Consider the following 22,369-nt stretch of genomic DNA (forward strand, 5'->3'; position numbering starts at 1 on the left):
GGGGGGGGGGGGGGGGGGGGGGCAATCTGGCCTTATTTATATTCTCTATTGTACCTTCCTCTCTTGATCCATTATTAAAAGACCACTGTTTGCACCCCTCGTGCTCTATCAGAGGATGTTAACAGCTTCCCTGAAAAGATTCCCACAATTTACAGTGTAGTTCAGCTACATTAACATGTCAGAGAATTATCCCTCGGACATCTAGACTAGACTATAACTAAGTGTGAGAATAAACTAGATTGAAAATATTAATATGAAGTATTAGATTTAAAAATGTCTTCAAGATCATTCACACCTATTTCAGGTTTAGTGATGTTATCACTGTATATAGCCACTTAAAACTTAAATTCAAAACACAAACAAACTCAGTGGCTATAATAGTAAATAAACCATTTATCATCTGATGAACATCATGAGTCCTACCAAGTTATTAATCACTCGCTGAGCCCATAGATGCACAGAAATCAATGTGGACAAAAAATACAGACAGGCCACATTATTTAAGATAACTTCATCCTGTTTGGTCTCACTGGTTCCACAAGATTATTACCCTGAACAAGCTAAAGAAAAATCTTCTCGACCCTGCCTGTGTCCAGTTTTTGTGGACTGACTGGTCATTATTAGTTAGTTATTTGCTTTCCTGCCAGTAGGTGGTGCCAAATGACTGTGAAAGCTGTAATCCATTGTCTGAATCTTTTTATACAGTCTATGGTCTAAAGGAAATAGGGAGTGAGGATCCCGCCTGTAAAAGCTTTTCAGTAAATGCCACAGTCCTAAGTAAATTAAAAAATTTGTTTCATGTCGTAGCTCAAGCATTGACAGTTGTACAATATGCTGAGTGTCTACAGATGACAGCAAAAAGAAGATGACAAATGTGCATTTGTGGTTAGTTTTTTTTATTCTTTCAATCATCCCAACACATATAATCTTATTTTGAGTCATCCATCCCATTTCAATCACCCTCTTCTTCATATCAAGTAATCACCATCATCATCACCATCATCCCTTTTGCATTATCAGTAGTTTGAGGTGCTTTACATTAGCACTGCCCCCCCCCCCCCCCCCCCCCCCGGGTCCCTTATTTCAAACATTATTTACAAAGGTAACACATAACAGGAGCCATCTTATATGTTTATCTACTGTATCTCTTATTCGTGAATTCAAAGGACCACAGAGACCAAACGTTGCTCAGTGATAAAGCAGTCTTCGGCAAATACAGCTGCTATTCAACAAACATTTCAACAACAGTTACACCACATCTCTTTGTCCTTACATCCCAGTAGAAACACAGATGGGGTCTTCAGTGGAAAAAAAACAAAACAGGAGTGTTTTTGATGCCGTTTCAAGTACAGTTTACACACAGGAGTCTTGACAAAACATTCTGGCACAGCCAAGTTGAAAGATTAAATTAAACAGGCGCTCCCTTTAAGGCTTTTTGTGACTAAATAAAATCAAGTGCATCAAGCCAGTGTTATTTTAGATATCCACACTTAAAATGTTCTAAATACATTTGACATCCACTGGCACATTTCATTTTGGCACAAACGTGTTCTTCTTAGGATGACAACCTTTCAAAGGCACATTGACGTAGGAGTTTAAAGGGCATTCTTAATTTTACAATACAGGGAAGAATAGATGACAACATTCCTGTCAACTCACTAAGCCCTCTGGGGCAAATTGCACTTAGTGCATGCTTCTGCTTCAAGTCTTGTTCAGGCAGCAGTCTACCATGAAACTGGCTCCACAGGCAAGAGATAGAATTGACGGGCAGTTCTGTATGACCACAGTGCTCTCTCCCTGTTCCCCTCTCACATGATGGAGCATGTTAGGATATAGCTGGTTTGGGGCTTAATGCTGCTGACCTTAAATTCCTGGCATGTCTTCTTTGAGCAGCCCATCTTTAAATTGGTTATTTTTTTCAACAACTAACGAAATAAGCATGATGATTGATACAATGAACAATAATAATTAATATTAATTTCACATTAAGGTAATATTCGGTAGTGCAGCATGATTTTTGCATCTAGTCTTCAAGGAAATGCTTTGTCTTTAATCTATTTGAAAGGCACTTCTTCATGTGCTGGAGAGTCAAACCAGTTTCACTGCTCTCATGTTGTTGCAAGAACAATGGCAACAATGACAGTTAAGGTGTGGACTCTGTTTTGGTTGCAGAGGCACTTGGATGAAAGCAACACGAAAGTAAAAGTCTCAAGTTCAGCTTGTCTTCCTTAAAAAGACCCGATAAACCTCATCTTCAAATTCTCATTCACTCCAGCACCATCTGCACGTACGCAGTCATTCTCATGGGCATAAAAGCACTGAAATGGGTGAATCATTGGCTTAAAGTGACTTTTCACCGCCTTTTATTTGCTCGTCATTCCCATTCAAATGGAGTGCAGACTTGGAGAGAGCCAGAGAATTGGGAGTAGCGGAGAAGACATCCACTGTAGTAATTGCACTATGGTCAAAGAAGGTCACTTTAGGTTTCCTGCTACTTTTTCTCTTCCTCCTCCTACCACTCGAACTTCCACTGCTGGGTTTTGTCTCCTGGATTGCAGCGCCTCATCTGGGTGTCTGTGCGGCCCTCTGGTGTGCGGTAGGCTGTCACACACATGTCTGCATGAGGGTGGTAGATGGTCCCGTCCTGAAATGGTTTGAGGGGGAAATGTAGATTAGGGCCAGGATGAGAAATGTGTGAAATTGTGAGTGAAATGTGTGAAATTTAGTCATGCGGTGTAACATATGTGCAAATGAGTTCACTTGGCTTCATGCTTGAGTGAGAGTCAGAGTGTTTGTGCGTGTACAAGAGTGCTCCCCTTACCTTTCTGAACTCCCAGATGATACTGGGAGACTTGAGCTCCCCATCACGAGGACAGTGCCTCATCCCGATGGAGGTCTGACCCTCGAGCACTTCAGCACACAGCTCTGTCACAGAGTTGAAACGGATCTCCCTCTGAGATGTGTATTCAAAGTACTGGAAGTGAATAAAAAAACTGGTTATGTGGCCATTTGCAACATGGAGAAAAGCATTTTGGAAAAGCAACCCAACTGGAAAAGCAGCAGTGACTAAGAGATTAAAACATTTCTCTACTTCCTTTCCAGGTGTGTCGGTACATCTTTCTTTCCTCCCTTAAAATCTCTTTCAAAAGCTTTTCAATAAGCACAATAGTACATGTTGGCATGTTTTTTCTACTAGGATTACAGAAGGTTTTTCTCTTGTTCTACTGTGGGGTCAGCTGCCGGCTAGTTTCGTGGCGTGTCTGCAAGTGTGTCAAGGGATCTCATCAGTAAAGATGGGGCCGTGGCCCTCTCAATCAAGCAGACATAACACACCCCCCCCCCGGTGTCATTTCAACATCCTGGCCAATTGGGACAAAAGATGCAACAATCCCTGGGCTACCCGTTAAACGGAGGGTCAGGTAATCAATCTTCATACTTCCCCATCCTGCTCTTCACATCTCATACATCTTTCAGGTGCACTGGGGCCTATAATGGTTGTTACTAATAAAAGACTCACTTGGGGCCCCTGTGTCTGGCTTCAAACTTATTTACCCAGGCTGTGCCATTCATTCTGCTTGCGAGGCTCATGTATCTTTTAAATGGAACGTGGTTCTTATGTGGGCCAGGGACGGGGGAGCAGGAGGGAGGTGGTAAAGGGCCCTAAGGTTTTTGTTTCAGCAGGGAGCCATTCAAACATTGATTTTCAGTCACACATGGTGCTTTTTGTGACTGGGGACACCTGATGCGGTGCATCAGCGGGGTAATCAGAGTATCGAGCAGGTTGGAGATTCGCAGAAAGGAGCTTTGCCTACTGCCTGCCTCCCAACATTAAATATACATCCTCACAGGCAAATAATCCGCTGCTCGCTAAACCATCTATCACTGCAGCTGTCAGGCGTTCAGTTTAAAAGTACATGTGATTCGATTGCTCGATATGTTTGGGTATATTTTGGACGTAATACCAAACTGAGTTTTTCTTTTCATTACATTTGAGTCTGGATATACCAGCAGAGAGCAATTTTGTGGTGTGAATCAACTGTGGCAGCTCATTTTAGGGGTTAGCAGAAAGCGCTGACATTTTAAGATAAATCTCCCATTGGGCCAAGAGAGGTCGTAAGATTGTGACAAGAGAGAATACGTGCATGAGAGAGATGGAGAGAGATGGATTAAACGAGGTGTGAAATGCTTAGTGTACCTGGTTGCCTCCCTGGCCATGGCAGCCAAACAGAGAGAGGTGGGCACCTGTAGGACTGTGCTCCGGAGCGTTGTAATCCAGACACTCTGAATGTATCCCTGAGCTACGCACCTGGGAAGAGGAGAGAAATAAATATGAATGAAAATTCAAATGCTGTGCTACACTGGCTGCTGTAAGAGGTTTGTCTGGGTTGGTTTTATCCAAACAGGCAGGTCAGACTGTAAGGTCACATACACAACAGCACCCTGAGGCTAGTAGATTAGGTCTCCTGATTAAATGAGTCTCCAAGACATCACCTCGAAACAAAACAGACTTTTGCCTGCTGTTTTCTTATTTTCCACACCAACACACACCTATTAAGCAATCAATATGAAACAGATGACCAGTGTTTTTTCTTTTACTTTCTCCTGCTTTCATATCAAAATGCCAATATTTCTACCTGTGAAAAAATGCCATATTTTGAGGCTATGCCATTGTGTGTCTGTACTGTAGGCATGCATTCAATTTTTAGACAAAAACAACATTCCAGATTTTTGTACAACGCCCCGCAATGTGAAACAAGTGGCAGCACGGCAAGGTGGTGGATTTTTGGATGTACAGGCCAAAGAAATCTTTCGGGGCTTTTTCTTTTTTGTTAAGACATCAGGTGTCTGGATCATAATGATCTTGAGCTCAGTCCAAATGGGTTTCAAAGCCTTTGTTTGTCTTCATCCAGCCTTCTCACTTTCACCAGGATTTTCCCCCATCACGCCCCGCCTGACAACCAGATTCAGACTCAAAATAGATGGAATTAAGGAAGAAAGACTGCAATGTCATCTCTGTGAGTGCTTAGAATCTAGGAGCATATCAGCTCAGAATCTTTCATCAGTAAGTAAGAGTAAATTAAGAGTAAGAGAGCAACTAAAACACAGATGCTGCAGTTTGATCATAATAAATAATGGAATTCAGATAAAGACGGCAGACACTCACAGCACCATGCCAGCCCGACCTGTCCTCAGGTACATGTAGGTCAGGGTAGATGTTCTTCAGGTACCAGTCAAAGCTGTTGCACTTTAGCCTCTCCCTCAGCAGCAGCCGCTCTGAGATATCCCCATAGGTTTCCTGTAAAAATAAGCGCACAACATATGAGCCATCTTCCCCATGTTGTCACTTCATCTCCAGGTTTTACCTTTGTTCATTACATACATGTTGTTCTTTTGCAGCACATGATACATTTTCTAATGCATCTGAAGCATCTAAAACAAAACAGCCACACCACAAAACTAAATATCTTAATGATCTTATTAGCTTACATCCTGGGTATAACTGCTAATCCTACACATGTAACTCCACAACCTGGCAGCACCAGGAAATCCTACTTACCTGTTTGTATTGGTCACACCTACAGTATAAACTATGTTACATAGCTGTGTTTGCTGAAGTGGGGAACTCCACCTTAAGCAACTCATTCACCCACCTTACACCTTTGTACTTCCTGATAGTAAAATATAAATACAGACACACCAAACTGTTTCAGTCACAAACTTTCCTAGATCAGAATAACGTGAAACCGTTGCTGGGATAAACAGTGGGAATGTAGTTTCTCATAATAAACAAATAAATAAATATTATTTTAATCTTTTTTTTAATAATTTGTGTAAACTGTTAATACAGTTAAACCATTTCACAATAAACCTCCAAATGCCATGCCAGGATGTAGAAATTCATTAAAAATGAATGCTATGAGTTCTTGTGAAAAACCTGGTTAGAATAATTAATCTGGGTGGTACAGTGAAGTGGCTCCTTAAATATCTAAACACTGTAAAAAAAAAACAAAAAACAACAACAACAAAAAAAAACACATATCAAAATTATATGCTTAACTAAAGGCACTTAATGAAAAGGATGTATGTATTAGTCCAAATGAATACTACTGTAGTCTGTTAACACGTACTATGATAACAGTGTAATAGATTTGCAGCTGGTGATCTGGCCTGGCGGTGCTGTGTTCAATCTCCCCCTGACCAGGTAATTTATTGTTTGATCAAAGATCCCTGACATTAATAATGTACTTTTTTCAGATAGGTGAAACTGAGATACATGAATTTTTGATGGTGCCCAATACTCAGAACCTGAGAGGCACAGCACACGTACCAAACACACATCTGCCTATTTGACCTAGTCACACAGGCAGTGTTTCATCATATGTTGACACCTAGACAGGTGAATCATATCATATGAAACATCTAAATCTAACATCAAAGGTAAGCGACTCCTCATAGCATATTAACGTGGTGCTGCTAGGTGGGACATGGCATCAGTGCAGGGCTTCGGTTTAGCTCTGGTTGAATGGAAAACAAGCATGTAACAGGCCAAGACCGAGCTCAGTGCCTGGTGAGTGTCTGTCCAAACATGATTCTAAGGTTAGCATCACAGCAACATGTCTGGCTAAACAAAAACAAAACTTGCTTCCTTTCATCTGTAAGTGTCCCACCTTTCTGGCTGGAGGATTCCTGTTGTAGAAGTGTTGTTTATATGAGTCCATCCAAACCTCTGCAGCTCGTACAGTATTCTGGAGGAAGTTGGGTCGAGCATAAGGGGCCTTTTTAGGGAACACATGGCCCACGTGAGAGCAGGGGTGAATCTCCAGGCTGCCCCCACACTGCCACACCTGAGGGGGTTAAACACATAACATACCATGAATAAGATGTTTATAATCTCATGATACTCCTTTTTATACTTTTGTGTAATACAAATGCTACACTTTTGTGGTTAAATAATCCCCCAAAGCAAGTTTACCTGATCCCTGTGTGTATTTATTCTTAAACATTATGATAGAGCAGTGCTTCTCAACATTCAAGCCCCCCTTCAGATGCTGAAAAAAGTTCAGCCCCACCCCACATTTTTTCTCAATCATTAACAATGATAGAGGAAGCAACTAATAAAATAGGATCCATGTTGAATTTTAGTGAAACAAAGGTCAGCAAGATGCCATCAGCAACATAAATGATATTCATCCAACTTAATTTCACTCCATATTTTTCCCCTGCTCATCCACTACCCCCCTGCAGTGGCTCTATGCCCCCCCACCAGGGGGGTTTGCCCACCATTTTGAGAACCACTGTGATAGAGAGTCAAATGTTTATCATTAGCCTGCTACATTGTCAACTCTACGCCATGTGCCACAACAACTGGTGAACTTAAGCACTTAATTGCTGGTATTTATGACTGTGTCTGTAATGTTTGACCTACCTGCCAATAAACTAGTAGATCATTTGTAAATTGCAAATGGTAACTTTTTCAAATTGGGAAACAAGAGATCGGTCCTTGGGTACAAACTAAATTATACTTTTATACTATTTTTGTTCACACCTATATAAGCTTAAATCCTTTCTTGAAGGAAGATACAAACCTTAATTCAAATAAAATGATAATATCTGCTAAAAATCCTCTCTGTATGACAAACAAAGTTTGTGCTCTTTCCCCTTCAACCTAACCGTGAAAATCACCCTGTTTCTCGCAAATCGACTGCATCTGAATGCGGCTGATTTATTGTATCAATTTGCATTGTATAATTGCTTGATCTTTCACCATGGAAAAACAAAAAGAAAGAAGCAAATACCCTTAAAGGATGAAAGGTTGTTGCAAGTTATTTCTAAATACTTGGCTGAGCTGTGTTCCAATTACACAAGGCAAAATCATTATCATATATCCACAGCCAAACAGCCAGTACATGACAGTTGCTTCCATCTTAATTCACCAGGCATTTTACTCCCCACCATTTATTTCTAGCACTCCAAAAGCAGACTTGAAACCAATTCACTAAACATAAATTATTTATGGAAAAAGTCCCAGTGAGAGGCATTTTTATTTCCACATGCATAACACATCACTCGTGGGAACAGCCCATTCGTATTCACACTGCAACCACGTACACACTATAAATCATGCACACACCATCTACATTGCCTACCTTTGCATGCTCCTGCTGCAAACTCACACATAGCCTAAAATCTGTGGCAATTTGATTGACGCAAACAAGTGAAAAGCGACACCAATGTCACAACAAGGTATCAGCTAATATCGGGGTGCAGTTTCAGATGCCATGGCTGACTGTGATCTGACACTGACACGTGTCTCTCTCACACTAACTACCCACTGACTGTTGGATCAGTCAGCTGTTAGACGGATGAATCAAATGATTAGGAGCATACACTATGAACAGAGGTGCTTCATGTCTACATTTTATCACGGTAAAAAAAACCAAAAAAAACCAAGCTGAGTCAATGGATGCTCCGTCTGTGAGTAAGAGATTCTGGTAGATTTTTAGTTAGTCACTCTTTCCTAACATTTTTAAAACCAGACTCTGGTCTCATATTGCTAAGTGGATAAGTGCTCTGTGTCCCTAACTGAACTCACCCTGAAGGAGAGCTCCAGGTTTTCTCCTCCCCACACCTCCATACCCATGTCATATGTGCCCAGGTACTCAAAGTAGGCCTTGCTCACAGCAAATAATCCACCTGCCATTGTAGGAGATCTGGAAGAAATGGACGGAAAATAAGGTCATATGTCAACCTGACAAAGTGATCTTCAATGTGAGTAGACCTTGTGAAGCATTAAATAGTCACCTGATGGGCTCATGGCGAGACCTGCGCCTCTTGCGTTCCACTTCAGGGACTGAGTGCCACTGAAAGGTGAGTCTCCAGTCAAATCCTCCTATCATTGGCTCATCTGTTTGCATGTAAAACTCAAAAGTGTTCCAGTCAATGGTGTCAATCACAGGGCACACAATGGTACTGGCATTCTCACCAATCCTAAACACAAAGCATGGCCAGTATCAAGCAAAAAGCAGGGAGACAAAAGACAAAAATATGAAATTGTGCTTCAGTATTTTGTGTTGCGTTCCATTTTATATTCATGGTGAGTTTGTACAGCTTCAAGACTAAGTTCCTGGTGTTCTTACTCATCTAATTTGTTCAACCCACCTTTCCAGCAGAGGCTCAATCCAGCCAGGGACGCACTCACAGTGGCAGTCAAGAAATGTCAGCACGTCGCCCGTAGCATAGGTGGCGCCAATGAGACGTGCCCGGACCAGCCCTTCTCTTTTGTTGGTCCGGATGAGCCGCACACGTTCCAGATTACTGATGTAGTCAGCTAGTTGGGATTTCAGGTAGCCTAGTTTTCATAACACACACAGACATAATCATCAAATATTGTCTGCTTTCAAATCAAGCAGACACAGAGTAAAACTAGCATTTATCTGGATTTGTGTCTCTGGTCGCATTATGAATAGAATATTCAACTTCTACTCCAGCTGTTATAGTCTCCACCAACTCCTATATATACGACTCTTTAGTTAGCTAGATGCCCACATTTGTTCACCAACTTGTCGCTAACTTTATCCCTCTGCCACTGATGCTGGGCAGGTAGCCTGCAATGATTCATCAGAGCTTTTTTGCTGGTACCGGCTGCCCGCCGGGGTTTGAGAACTGTGGCTCAGACAAATCAAACCAACTCAACCAAAGTTAATTAGAAGGCTGCAAAACCACAACAATTAGCATAAAGGGTCTCAAAGACTACACAGTTGAGTGAAAGTGATTTCTTTTTTTATCAAACATGAGCTTGATTTAATTCAATGCCAATATCTAAAATATGGATTAATGCAGGTTTAACCACTTGCTCACATTAAAACCTTTGCTGATGAATGAATTCCTACTTATAAATTTGTTTAACAGTTACCTAAACTACAATGTCAGAGGAGCCACATAAACACACCTTTTATGGGCTGAGCACAATTGAAGTCAAAACAAGGCTTGGTATGCTAGACCCTGTTCAACCAGCTTGGAAACATGAGAGAACGCTGTCAGTCCTCCAGTCGCTGTCTGTCCATGGTAACCGTTCTGGTTCGGGAGTGGCATTTCTAGCATTCCATTTGGTCAGGGTGGTCAGAGGAGAGGAAATGATGTCATGGCAGCTCAGTGCTCACTGAAGTCACCGTTATGGTGTAATGTCTCCGATACACACAGACTAGACGAGCTGGGACCAAATACTAATTCCATTAAGACAGACAGACATCAAGCTACTCGAGATCCAGTTTCTGAAATGAAGTAGTATCATTCTCAGAATTAACACATGGTCTGCAGAAATCAGCTGACATTCCATTTGCTGATGAAAACTGTGAGAGGCAGTTGAACGATCAGAAAAAGCTAGTAAGTTGACCTTTGAGTTGAGACTTTAGTCACACATACTGTTTCCCGAGGTCAAGAATGATGTTCCTTACTTAAGTTCAAACTTTTAACATAAAGATGCTGACACTGTACAGCAACATTTAGGACTCAATAATACTATGGAATTTAAATAAATGATGTCCTAGAAATATCAGGTTGCTATATAAGCAAAACCTCAAATTCATATAGACACACACACACTGAGAGTGACTCAAGGAGAGGCTGGACCAGACAGGCAACTAATTTGCAATTGCTTTGCCAAGAACTTCTCATTTCTAATAATAATTGTTGCCTTCTTACCAAAACCCATGTATTTTCATAACCTTTAAAGTTAGTTACAGAGGCAATCATTTCCAGTATAGCATGCAGTAACCCCAAGCTTTACTCCTTATTTGTGACTGATTTATTTGTGAGGATGTTTTCCTGATTGCTTTCAGAATGCATCCAGAGGCATTATATCTATTCACTGCACCATAGATAGCATCTTTTGTCTATATATAGCAGAGTCCTTACTCGTTCCCTTGTACGCTGTCAAAGTGACAAAATCAAAGCACAACTGAGGTTTGGTTTGTTCACTTTACTAAACTAGGCTGAGTCCGCTTTGTTTCTGAGCTTGAAAGACTTTGTTTTCTGTCAGTTTTATTTTTACAGACCAAAAAATAACACATTGGTTTATCTATTAATGTTGAGTGTCAGACCTCGGTCACTGTAGTCATCGATGAGAATGATCTCTTTCAACAGGATGGCAGGTGTAGTCTCCAGCACACTGTGAATAGTCCTCAGCAGGGTGGACCAGGCCTCGTTGTAGAAGGCTATGATCACAGAAGTGGTGGGTAAACGCCTGTAGTCAAACTTCTTACTTCGGCATCTGAAGTATGTTTGTGTGTGTGGGTGGGTGGGGTGGAGGGAGAGACAGGGTTGACATAAGCAATAGTACACATATAGGGTACATATTTATTAAAAAAATAAATAACAACAACAAAACATGGCCCCCTAAATGGACTTGAAGACTATCAAAGACTATTTCTGCATATGGCCAGAGTGACTTCAGTAACTATTGTGGCAAGAGGAAATGGCTGGTCTTAATCCAGATGGCAGTTATTAAAACAATAAAGAACTGTAGAAGTACGGATGGGGGTAGGGAGGGTATCACATCAATGAGCAACATACCACAGCAGTGCTCTGTGAGAGACCACAGAAACTTGGGCAAACATAGACAAAAATAGCAGAACAGAGGGGACAGGAAAACCGGACGAAAATGAATGAATATTTAAGTGAGAAACTGGAAACTAGCAGCTTTATGGAATGAGAACAAAATCAGGCATGGGAAGAGAGAAAAAGAGAGGGAGCAAACATTTTTTGTGTGAGCTGTACTTTTGTGACTCAGTGTGTACAACACTGTGAGAGTGTTACCATTGGCACCGGCTGAATGACTTCTGGTAATTTTGTTACCAAAGGCTCAACCCACAACTATGACACGGTTGGAAGTTTGTTAGGATTAGAACAACTACATTATGCCCTAGTATTAGTCACGACCAATCAAATCAGCTAGTTTCCTTTCCTCAGAAGCATTGTGCTTACTGTGCTACAGCAGTTTCATGACAGAGAGAGCAGTCCAAAGTGAATCTGCCACAAGACCTGCTCCCAAGAGGAAACTGATGTAATTATGGAGTAGCTGCAGAACTCCAACAAGCGCATACACAACACCTTGAATTAAATTAGCTTGGAAGGACATAACACATAACAATATAGTTGCTAGGCATAACATAACAGAGACACTAGTGCACCTGGGACAGTCTGACAATAGGAAAGGGCATTCAACATCCATTGACTAACAATGATGCAATCCACAAATCTCACTCCATGTATAACAGCCCATAATAACAGAGCGTTAGTTCGTTATCGGATGAAAGCCATTCACAGCACAACTGCCTTTGTAGGCAGAAGAAATATGATGTCTCTTAATAAAACTGGCCAACATATTATCCACACAACAAGTCTTAAGCAAGTGAATAAGATCTGTTCATTCAAAAATAGCACAGAGCACCACTGTGTCTTGTGTCATACACATGCATCATGGTATGAGCAGACAAACAATGAAGGACATGAGATCCCTAAAGGGGCAATATGCAAGTTTTCTCTGCCGTTGAAAGTGGTCTTTGGGGGGTGGTGGTGGTGGTGGTGGTGATAAGTGTCACTTAACATGAGCTTCAACCATCACTGCATTTACAAGACAAGGCATTAGAATACTCTGATCAATGCTACTTCTTCATCCTCTCATGTTTTGCTGAGGGCAGACTGGATGCTACAGTGACTCACTATCGCAAAGTAGTATTACAAGATGGAGCAGCCAGCTGGTTAGTGTGTTAACTTCAGTAGAAGAAAAGAAGTGAGCTCAAATTTATGTTGCTTTCCACCGCTGGAGACAGCTCTTGCTGAGTAAAGGAATTAAGTTTGATGCTGAACTCGCAATGTTTCTTCTACACTGTTAAGTAAACAGCTTTTAATGCTAACATTGACTATGTAGCAATAGCAAAACGACATACAGCACCAGCACCAAAAGTTACACACCACCTCATCCCTGCTAACACATTCCTCACTGTGTCTCCATTACCACTTTATGTCAGGTTCACAGCCAGTCACTAAAACGCCAACAGGATGCAGGCAGGGGGAAAAAAATTTGAACTTGTCAAGAATGTCACTGTGCAACTGCAAAGGCCCATCATGCTCTGTCACATGGTGACAGTCTGTACAGGAAGGTGAGTCTGTTTTAAAATCACTGAAGACTATACAGCTGGAGCCCTATAATGATATCTCTTGTGTGACTGTTATCTTTGAATAAGCACAAGGTTTAACTTTTAACCATGTGGGCAGACTCCTTCGCCCAGCGAGGAGATCAAAGCATCTTATCAGTCTATCTCTAGATATGCAGTCATATCACTGAAAATATTTTACTCCATTTTCACCTTGGCGACCTATGAGATTCATTTCTCTGTGCTAGTAGTTTGAGACAATTTATCATGGCATGTTTAATGCCAGTAATCTCTAAAGGTTATACTCAAATGTAATCTTGAATCCACTGCTTAAAAGAATCTATGCTTCACTGGTAGCCTCCAGGGCATATAAAACAAACACATGGTCTTTACACAGTCAAATGATGGTTCTCACCACACTGATGGATACCACATCTGGGTTTCATTAGGATGGTAGCCAGTAAGAGATAATAAAAAAAATACTAATAGAAAACGTCATATTCTGTTTTTCATCACAAGCTGAGCTGTGGACAACAACTCTGGATGGAATAAATCCGTTCAGGGAGAGAGCTGCTTACACCAGCTTCAGTTCAGCTTCAGTAAGCCCTGCAATGCATCATGAGAGCCTTCATCTTTGTTTCTAACTGTCAGTGGAAAACTGATTCCAGTAAAGAGCTCAACTTAATCTCTATTGAGTAATTTATCCCAGACACAGCTGCAGCACAGCTATCAGCTCCATGCAGTGTCCGAGGCCAGAGATACATATATGTTTTGGCTAGAACCTCAAAGAAAATAGCAAGCAATAAGAACTAGTGATTTGTTGAGAAACAATTTTAGGCAATCGGCTGTCATAGCCCATTAGTCAGTGAGTGACAAATGGGTCTTTCTCTTTTTTTTTTTTTTTCTTGGCATTTCTGCTTTATTTCTATAGCAACAGTAGAGGTATACAGTAAAGTCAGGGCAGAGAAAGAGAGAGGCAATGACATGCAGCACAGACTCAAACCCAGGCTGCTGTGGTAAGGAAACATGATACACCCTCTACCAGGTGAGCTACCGGGGCAGCTAATCATTCTTTTTTAGGATGCCTTTTTACTTTACTCACTCATTCATCCTGTGGTCCTGGATATGCCGATGGAGGGAAATTTTGTCACTGACATAGATATTGATAGCGTAGCGCTCCACAGAGTCCTGCTCCTGTTTCTTTTCTTCAGGACTCAGGGTAAGGTGTGTGGCCCGACCCCACTCCCCCGGCGCATTGTTGTCTGGTGCTGGCTTAATGTAGAGAGCCCTAGCAAGCTGCCCATTAGCCCCGCTCTCGTCTATGGAGAGCTGTCTCGCCTGAAGATCATGCTCTTCATCCTCCTCCTCACCAGAGGAAGCGGAAGGGAAAGAGGAGCGTTCTAACAAAAGGTAGCCCAGCCACAGTACCCAGATCAGGAAGCCAGCCTTGGCCAGCACGCCTAGTTTTCGAGAGCAACGCCCCCTCATGATGGAAAGCCCCAGGGAGGCACCGTGACAGCCTGAGCCTCGGGGTGCCCTACGGGACACAAGCCTCTGGAAAAAAAGAAAGAGATGTAGGATTAAACAAAAAAATTATTATTAACATTTCTATATTGCATGTTGGAGCCATACAGCAGAGAGGGGCGCACAAGTGTATAACCCATCCATGGCACCAAGTAAGTACCAGTGACAAGACATCTACAACAGCTCTCTTAATCAGAGCTCTCCCCATTAGAATGATGTTTAAATAAAGTAATCTGCATTCGCAATTAGGAGAGGTTATTCACCTAAACACTAATACAAGAAGAAAGTCTTGGACTCTAAATTCACAAGTGCCCTGAGGAGAGACAGCTCCAATAGACCAGACCACTGGTAATCAGCACTGACATCATAAATATAATCACATGCCCAGGCCTGCATTAAGATGCTCATTAAATTCAAATTGCAAAGATGGAAGAAGCTAAATTACAGCTTACAGTACAGTAATGTGCTGAATAAATTGAGTCTGTGATGCACTCCAATGAGAGTCGTGTTAACCTGATGAACTTCATTGCAACGGTGCAGTTTTAGTCATCCCGCATCACAGCAGATCTTAAATAAGTGCTACTGCGAGGCTGCACATTTTTACATGTCATGTGAGGTTTCTAATCAGCCAATTCATGCTTGTTCATGTGAGCATCATTACCAAGAAAACCTTTGAGGGCTTAAGTCTTGTGTGCAAGAGCTCATATCAGATGCTTTTCCCCCAAAAAAAGTAATAGTTTTAGCTACAGCTGAAATCTCTTCTGGAATAATCTGACTCCATCAATCACATTCAATCACATCAGTCAGGTTTTTGCAATCTTATCAACATATAATGCCACAATGGAATTTATTAATTTTATGTTAAGATACTCACAACCTATTATGTAGCATGACAAGCTCATGCACAACAACAACAACAACCCTTTTGTTTAGATTTAGATTAAGAATCAGGCCTTTATGAAGGGTTCCTCATTTTAAGATTTCCATTCTCTTCCACTGAGCCAAAAATACATCGTGCCCAAAAACCTTGGTGGAATATTTTTATGAGGATAGATCCCTTTTTTGCTGACGTAAAAATAGGATTAGCCTAGGTTCGTAGATACATGAAGAAAGCAATTTAGACATTCATGTCTGACAGATCAGCTTAGCATGCCAGGATTTGAAAGAGGGTTGTGGTGAAAACAGAGCACTTAGCTGTGTTGACACTGAACTGGATGTAATCACATAATTGTGTAGCATTAATATTAGAGCACAGTGCCGTTTACAGTAGTGCCAGCCACTGCCAGACAGATTTAGCAGCAATACTGATGCGCAGACACACGCGCGCACGCACGCACGCACGCACGCACACACACACACACACACACACACACACACACACAGGCAGTCCTTCTCCTTCCTCACACTAGAGCCCAATAATGGTTATTATTTCCTGATTCTGCAAAAAAAACTGTTTTAGGAACAATTTGACTTTGCTGCTGAGAAAATGTGGTAAAATAAACCTGCATGAGCGTGGTGTGTGAGAGCCAACGGTTCCATGCTACTAAGTCAGAGGGGACTCAATTTCCACTTTGAGTCCTTCAAGGCAGCACCGCAGCCCTTTCACTTCAGTCTGGGTCCTGGCCAGAAGACTAGGGAGTCCTGAGGTTACAAAATGGAGACGCCTGCAGACAAAACCCCCTTTTATTGACTGTCCATCACACCTTCCACTCTCTCTGAATCTGATAGCCTTACTGGTGAGCTGTTTGGAACGAGCAAGAGGGCACAGAGGGCTGAGATGCAGCTTAAATCCTGCCCCATTTTTTGGCTAAGCGAGAATAAAACAAAAAAAGAAGTAGGTGACGGATAACATTTGCATTTGCTTCCCATGCTGCAATCTGTGGTGCATGTTTCACCCCATCACCTTAACAAGACTTTAAAGAGAGAGAGCGATGAAAAAGATAGCTCATACATACAATACTACAGTTATGCAGAGGAAACAAACTAAGCTTGATGTTTAAGTCACTTGATTCTCAGATGTAAGCACTGAGGATAACTGTGTGGCACAGGAGAAAGACCAGTTGGTCTCCATGGTTAGCCTGGAATGAACTGTCTGCATTGCATACAATGCACGGCTCATTTCCTCATTAGCCAGTCAAATAAAAGGACAAACAGTTGTAACTTGTGTAATATACAGCAAGCACAGGTGGAACAGGTTACAAAGCAACTTCCGCCCTCTATAACAATTGGCCCTTTTCAGTGTGTAAAAATCCCACAAGACAGGATCAGTGATTCCTCTCTACAATACAAACAGTTCTTTGCTGATTACTATCTATGTATACAAAACTGACAGCAACTGTTTTAAAGGAGCCAGGCTGCGATAACTGATGACAGGCTTAATTTAAAAGTTGGCTAGAGACTTGAACAGCACTATAAAACAGAAAGCTTTGAGAAATGCTGATTCTCGTCTCTCGCGTCACTTCAACAGAGAAGATGCCAAAAAAGGCTTCACTTAAAAGCAAAAGTAAAACCGACTATCTTCTATATTTATACTGAGTGAAATATCAGTCGATGGCTCTGTACGGTCTGTCTATTGATATTACTTTTATCTTGAGGAAATCATCTTTTCGGCTGTTTTATCGGATTTATAGGGAAAGAGGATTCAAATGTACTTGAAGGCAAATAAGAGATTGAGGAGACAAGTGTAGTGGGTCTCTGTCACGGGTCTGACTGCCGTCAAAACACAAAGTTCAGCAACAGGTCTACTCATCTGTCAAAATAAATCATTGTTAGGATCATAATTTGTCCAATAGCCAGCAGAGAAGGTGAAATCTTAAACTGATCTCTCAGTGATCATCGCATTAAATTTGCAGGTTAACAGCAATGACTCAGGAAAATAATAACAATTCTCAACTTTCAAAAAAAGTCAGCGACAAACGACCAGAAGTAGCTAAACAGTGACCTTTGTTAATTTTTCTGTGGTTGCTTCGTTGTCAAATCATCGCGACGAATGACTTATTTTACTGGTAAACAAGCGAGGGAGTCGGAAATGCAAATTAAGTCATCGACAACGCTAACATGAAAACTATACTTAGAACATAACGTAACGTTGCGTGACAGTTACAAAAGCACATTTCTCACTAAAAAACGAAGAGTTTAGGTTGTTTCTGTGGAAAATAATTTACCTTCAGAGAAAGTTACATGTCTCGGACTTTCTTCGAGGTTGCTATGGCCGTTGTTTGTCCGCCTGTCTGCGGTCGTCTTCCAGTTAAACCTCTGGCTTGCAGATGTCAGCATACCCACATCCTCTCCTCCACGTTGGGCTTCTGACCTGCGTTAAGGCAACCACCAAAACCGAACAGATTCCGGTACAACCTTCCGTAATAAAAGCACGACTGGGGCTCTCTAAACTTTTGATGGACGCTACAAGGTAGTACAAAGACACAGAACAAATTAAATACTCAAAATACAATGAGTAATTATTATTAATTATAAGCATTTTGGGGTATGAAAAACCTTTATATAGAAAAAATATCTCCGTCCTCGGTAACTTTTTCGTTGAAAAATACGCATAATTATTAATTCAGCCAAATTATTATTTCTGGTCTAAAGTGCACCGTTTATATTAGCTTAATATTTCATCCCACTGTTTGTCATAAAAGAAAGAGAAGTAAAAAAAAAACTTACTTGTAACGTATTTCCGGTTTTGTTAGGGAAACTCTCCAGTTAGCTTGACGCAGCACTCTATGCTAGCCTGCTAGCTGTAATCTGTCTCTCCCAAGATATGCGTTTGGCTATAATATCATTGATCCTGTAGCTGGTTTCAATGGTTCGTTCAATCAGTGGGTGCTCTGCGCCCAATGACGAAGCTTAACTTGACTTTCAAAGTGAAGCGGTGGAACCTGAAAACTTACAGACGTGAGTTTTTGATAAGTTTAAAGTGAACAGCACTGCAATAATACAGACTTAAGTACATGAGTCTACTTGAAAACCAGCATCTTAGTCTCGTTTGATTTAAAAATTGTCGTTTCAAAGCAAGTGTGTCTCATTGTGTGCCCAAGTTTATCCTTTTATTGTCAGAGGTTTCTATGAAGTCTATAAAAAGACAATTGTATTAAATTATGGAGCAACTTAAACATACTGCCTCTTCTGTAGTATATTTATGAGCTGACAACTTGGGCTGAGTGACCTTTCATCTGTTTAAGTGACACACTACGCCCTGGAAGCACGTGACTTGTCAACATTTCTGATAAAATACAACATAATACTTGTACAATTAACACCAAAGTTTAAAAACAAACGTGTATATATATATATATATATATATATATATATATATATGTGTGTGTGTGTGTGTGTGTGTGTGTGTGTGTGTGTGTGTCATATGAGCTGATATTGCAACACATAAAAAAATACAACTCAGTAGGTACAATTATAAAGATTGTGCCCACAGGTGATTAATTTTTACAGATCTGTCATCAAGATCAAAAGCTTTAAATATAGATTTAACTTTATTCAATAGCTGCATTTATGTGATCCATCAGACAAATTAGGCAGGAGACATTTGTTTTTTGAGACTAGAGAGGTTTTGGATGAAGCATGTTTGGATGAGATTTGGATTTTTAAGCTTTATGAATTAATGATTTGTGGAGTGTGGTTATATCATGCAGCTTTATTTGAGCTTTGGATAGTTTTGACAAAATTTAAAGCCACAAAATGTCTTAAATCCTGTCTTGAAGCTGAAAGGATCTATTCGTTTCCACTGCATGAATGGACAATGTGACACACACACACACACACACACACACACACACACACAAACAGGCCTTCCTTCTGTGTGTTTAGTTTGTTTTCCCATAGTCTCTAGGTCCTGATCAGGCCGGACCACACTTGCCTAGAGTATACATGTGCTAGTGCAGCCTGTTGTTAGGCAGGCACCTGCACCACTTGGTAACTTGCCAATGTCTTTTATTCCTCCCTCTCTTTCCTTCTCCTTGCCTCCTCCTTTTCTTCTCCCCAGTCGAAACCAATTGACACCTCTCTCTGTGAGGCTGATGTGCTCTCATCCGGAACCGAAAAGGGACCCGTTTCCGTGATAGGGATCTGGGGCTTTCACAGCTACAAGGACAGCTCTTGTACAGGTCTTGTATTTCAACCTTTCCCAGTTCAAACTATTCATTAGTTTACAGACACAATAAATTCTTCATTCCTAAATTAGCAGCATAACCCATTTAATCAATTGAGGATTAAGCAGTGTTTTATTTTTCCCATCATGAGGGAAGAGCAGATTTACTTGTGCATTAAAAACAACGTGTTTTCTACTAACCTACATGTGGATTTTTGTTAAAGCCCACCTCAGGACTCCCTAGTCCTCACAATAAAGCTTTATCCTAATAACTTGTGCAAAAAAAGTCACCCAATTCTTAAGAGGTTTTATTGAAATCCAGAGTAATTCCAGTGTGTTTGGCTCTTTTAAATAGCTCTGTAGAGGCCCTTGATTTGTTGAGACTTAGCCTTTCACTGTCCTTTACGATAATCTGCATTTGGACTCAGCTCAGCAGCTGCAGGGCTCATGATTGAGATCTCTCTCATTTGACAGATTTGAAGAAGATGGGTCAAGCAGATTTGAAGAACACCATCAGTCAGTTTTTGACCTGGTGCCATAGGCAGCAGGATCAGATGACACAGTTCAAGTAAAGTACGCCATCTAGTGACTGCATAAAATACATCCAATTTAATTACACTTCACATAGGTGTAATGGCCTTCCACTTCAATGGAAATAACAATTAAACCCAAATTGCCTGCAAAATTCTCTTTTCCTCTTAAAATCCTCTCTACTCTCTTACAATATAAGATGACAAATGAAATACTAAAGATAGACTTTTAGTAAACAATAGCACAGTAATGTAATCTATCTGGATGAAGGGTTCATATCTTGAGCTGAAAAATGCATGTAACTTTGCAAGATTCTGCTTTCTGTTTCCCACTAATGAATAGCCATTTATTTGAGCAAGTCATTTAACCTCTAAAATTAGACGCATAGATCTGGCATACATGCTGAGTTTGTCAACAGACTAATAAGCTGCAAGATCTACACAACAGTGATGTAAGGAATGTGTCGCCGGGCCTTTTACTTCTCTACAGCTCAACAATTCAATTACAGCTCTATTCACATGTGAACTGACTTAACTGTTGGGCCAATGATTTCATTAGCTGGGTGTCCTTTGTGCTTGATGTTCATTTAGTCTGTTCATGCAATAAATCATAGTGAATAGAGGTCACATTGTGGGACCAGGCTCCTTTAATTTAATGGAGATGGATTCTGGCCCACACTCTCCCTTAGCTTATTAGCTCCCCTTAGAGCAGAAGACACAATGACCTTCAACCATAGGGACTGAGCATGGTTATCAATTAGTGATTCTGATAGTGAAGGGTAGGCCTCTTTTATGACCTTGGTCACGATATGAGTGAATGGCCTGTTATTACACAGAGCAGTCAGATCTGACTTGGTGTGTGCCTAAACTGATGGGTTTGAGCATCCATCAGCGATGCATCATTATGCCCACAGTGCTGGTTAATATTTTATATTTTATGCCTCTGAGAGGTTGGCACGTCTGCAGTCTGTTTTGGAAGTGGGTGTGTACCTGAGTGGTTTAGACTGAGACATAAGGGGAGATAGAGAGAGACAGTGACAAAGAAAATAGTTCTAGACAAACAATCAAGAAAAAAAGCACATTTGATCGTTATGGCCAAAAGGACATGAGGGATAAAGGACAATGTAAAAAAATATCCATTCTACTTAGATTCTGAGGTCAACCTGACACTTTTCACCTTGTAAGGAGGGTTGTGCACAGTGTGTTGAACAGTCAGAGATAGGACAGTTGGCACTACGCTCTTGATTCTGTGCCAGAGACTGCTGCTGTGTACGTTTGTGTGAGACATCTCAATCAATCTGAGCTCATGGTGCTTTATGTGAGATGGTGAGTTTTTGGATTATGTTGTATTTACAGTGTTTGGCTGAAGATTAAAGATCACTTAAAGCCTTTAAAAGTGTAGTTTCAATTTTTAGTTATTTCTTTAAACAACTTTCATGACTAAGCAACAGTCAAAATTTAAGCTCATAAAATAACACTATAAGGAATAATTTATTAAATATTTAATACAAACTCAGCTATTCTCTTTCATCTGGACTGTGTGGGTGTGGTTTGATCAGATTTGATTGACAGCAGCTGAGCCAAATAACTAAGATAAAACAGCTTAGACAGAAATCTCTCAATAACCAAAATGAATCTAAATTTGGCAAAACATTTTGTGTTCATGTAGCATATCATGGCTCATGGTAGGAATCAGATCATCAAAATATGTTTTCAGGGCCTTTAAATAATTTGATTTGGTAATTTTATGTTTTTTCTAGGAGATTGAATAATGAAGAAAAGGGTCATTGTGGCGAGGATTGTTATATTTGTGAAGTATTTCTCACTACAGTTTTGCAAGCACTGTTACAAAGTTGAGGCATACTGGGATGTTAGCAGCAGACATTGTAAGCGCTGTTTATTTCTGTCAAGTATCTGTTGGTTCGTTGCAACTTGAGATCACTGTTCTTCATAGTTGCTGTGGCTGTTTGGAGTCATGTTAATTGTCACATGACATATCACAGGGCCGTTTGACAGATCCTCTGTGGCTTACTAATTCTGCTTATTGGGGTCTCAGT

At 40.8% G+C, this 22,369-nt stretch overlaps 1 protein-coding gene and 1 long non-coding RNA gene across 2 annotated transcripts; one reads left to right on the forward strand and one right to left on the reverse strand.

Moving 5' to 3' along the window:
- Positions 1-879: 879 nt before the first annotated feature.
- Positions 880-17,997, reverse strand: galnt4 (polypeptide N-acetylgalactosaminyltransferase 4). The gene is made up of 11 exons (XM_023412117.2): positions 17,843-17,997; positions 14,257-14,708; positions 11,100-11,269; positions 9,160-9,349; positions 8,803-8,988; positions 8,594-8,711; positions 6,669-6,845; positions 5,165-5,296; positions 4,196-4,306; positions 2,822-2,974; positions 880-2,644 (listed from the first exon to the last, which is right to left on the reverse strand). Exons 2-11 carry the CDS (start codon positions 14,640-14,642, stop codon positions 2,513-2,515), a joined length of 1,755 nt encoding a protein of 584 aa, XP_023267885.1. The 5' UTR covers positions 14,643-14,708; positions 17,843-17,997; the 3' UTR covers positions 880-2,512.
- A 348-nt stretch (positions 17,998-18,345) lies between these two features.
- LOC111659250 (uncharacterized) lies at positions 18,346-21,708 on the forward strand. The gene is made up of 3 exons (XR_002761064.2): positions 18,346-18,575; positions 19,678-19,798; positions 20,257-21,708. It is a non-coding gene; the product is annotated as an uncharacterized LOC111659250 (long non-coding RNA).
- The last annotated feature ends 661 nt before the right edge of the window (positions 21,709-22,369 follow it).

Source organism: Seriola lalandi, unplaced genomic scaffold (genome assembly GCF_002814215.2).
Source record: "Seriola lalandi dorsalis isolate HSWRI2012SDOR001 ecotype SW California unplaced genomic scaffold, Sedor1 jcf7180002054476, whole genome shotgun sequence".
Taxonomy (NCBI): Eukaryota; Metazoa; Chordata; class Actinopteri; order Carangiformes; family Carangidae; genus Seriola; species Seriola lalandi.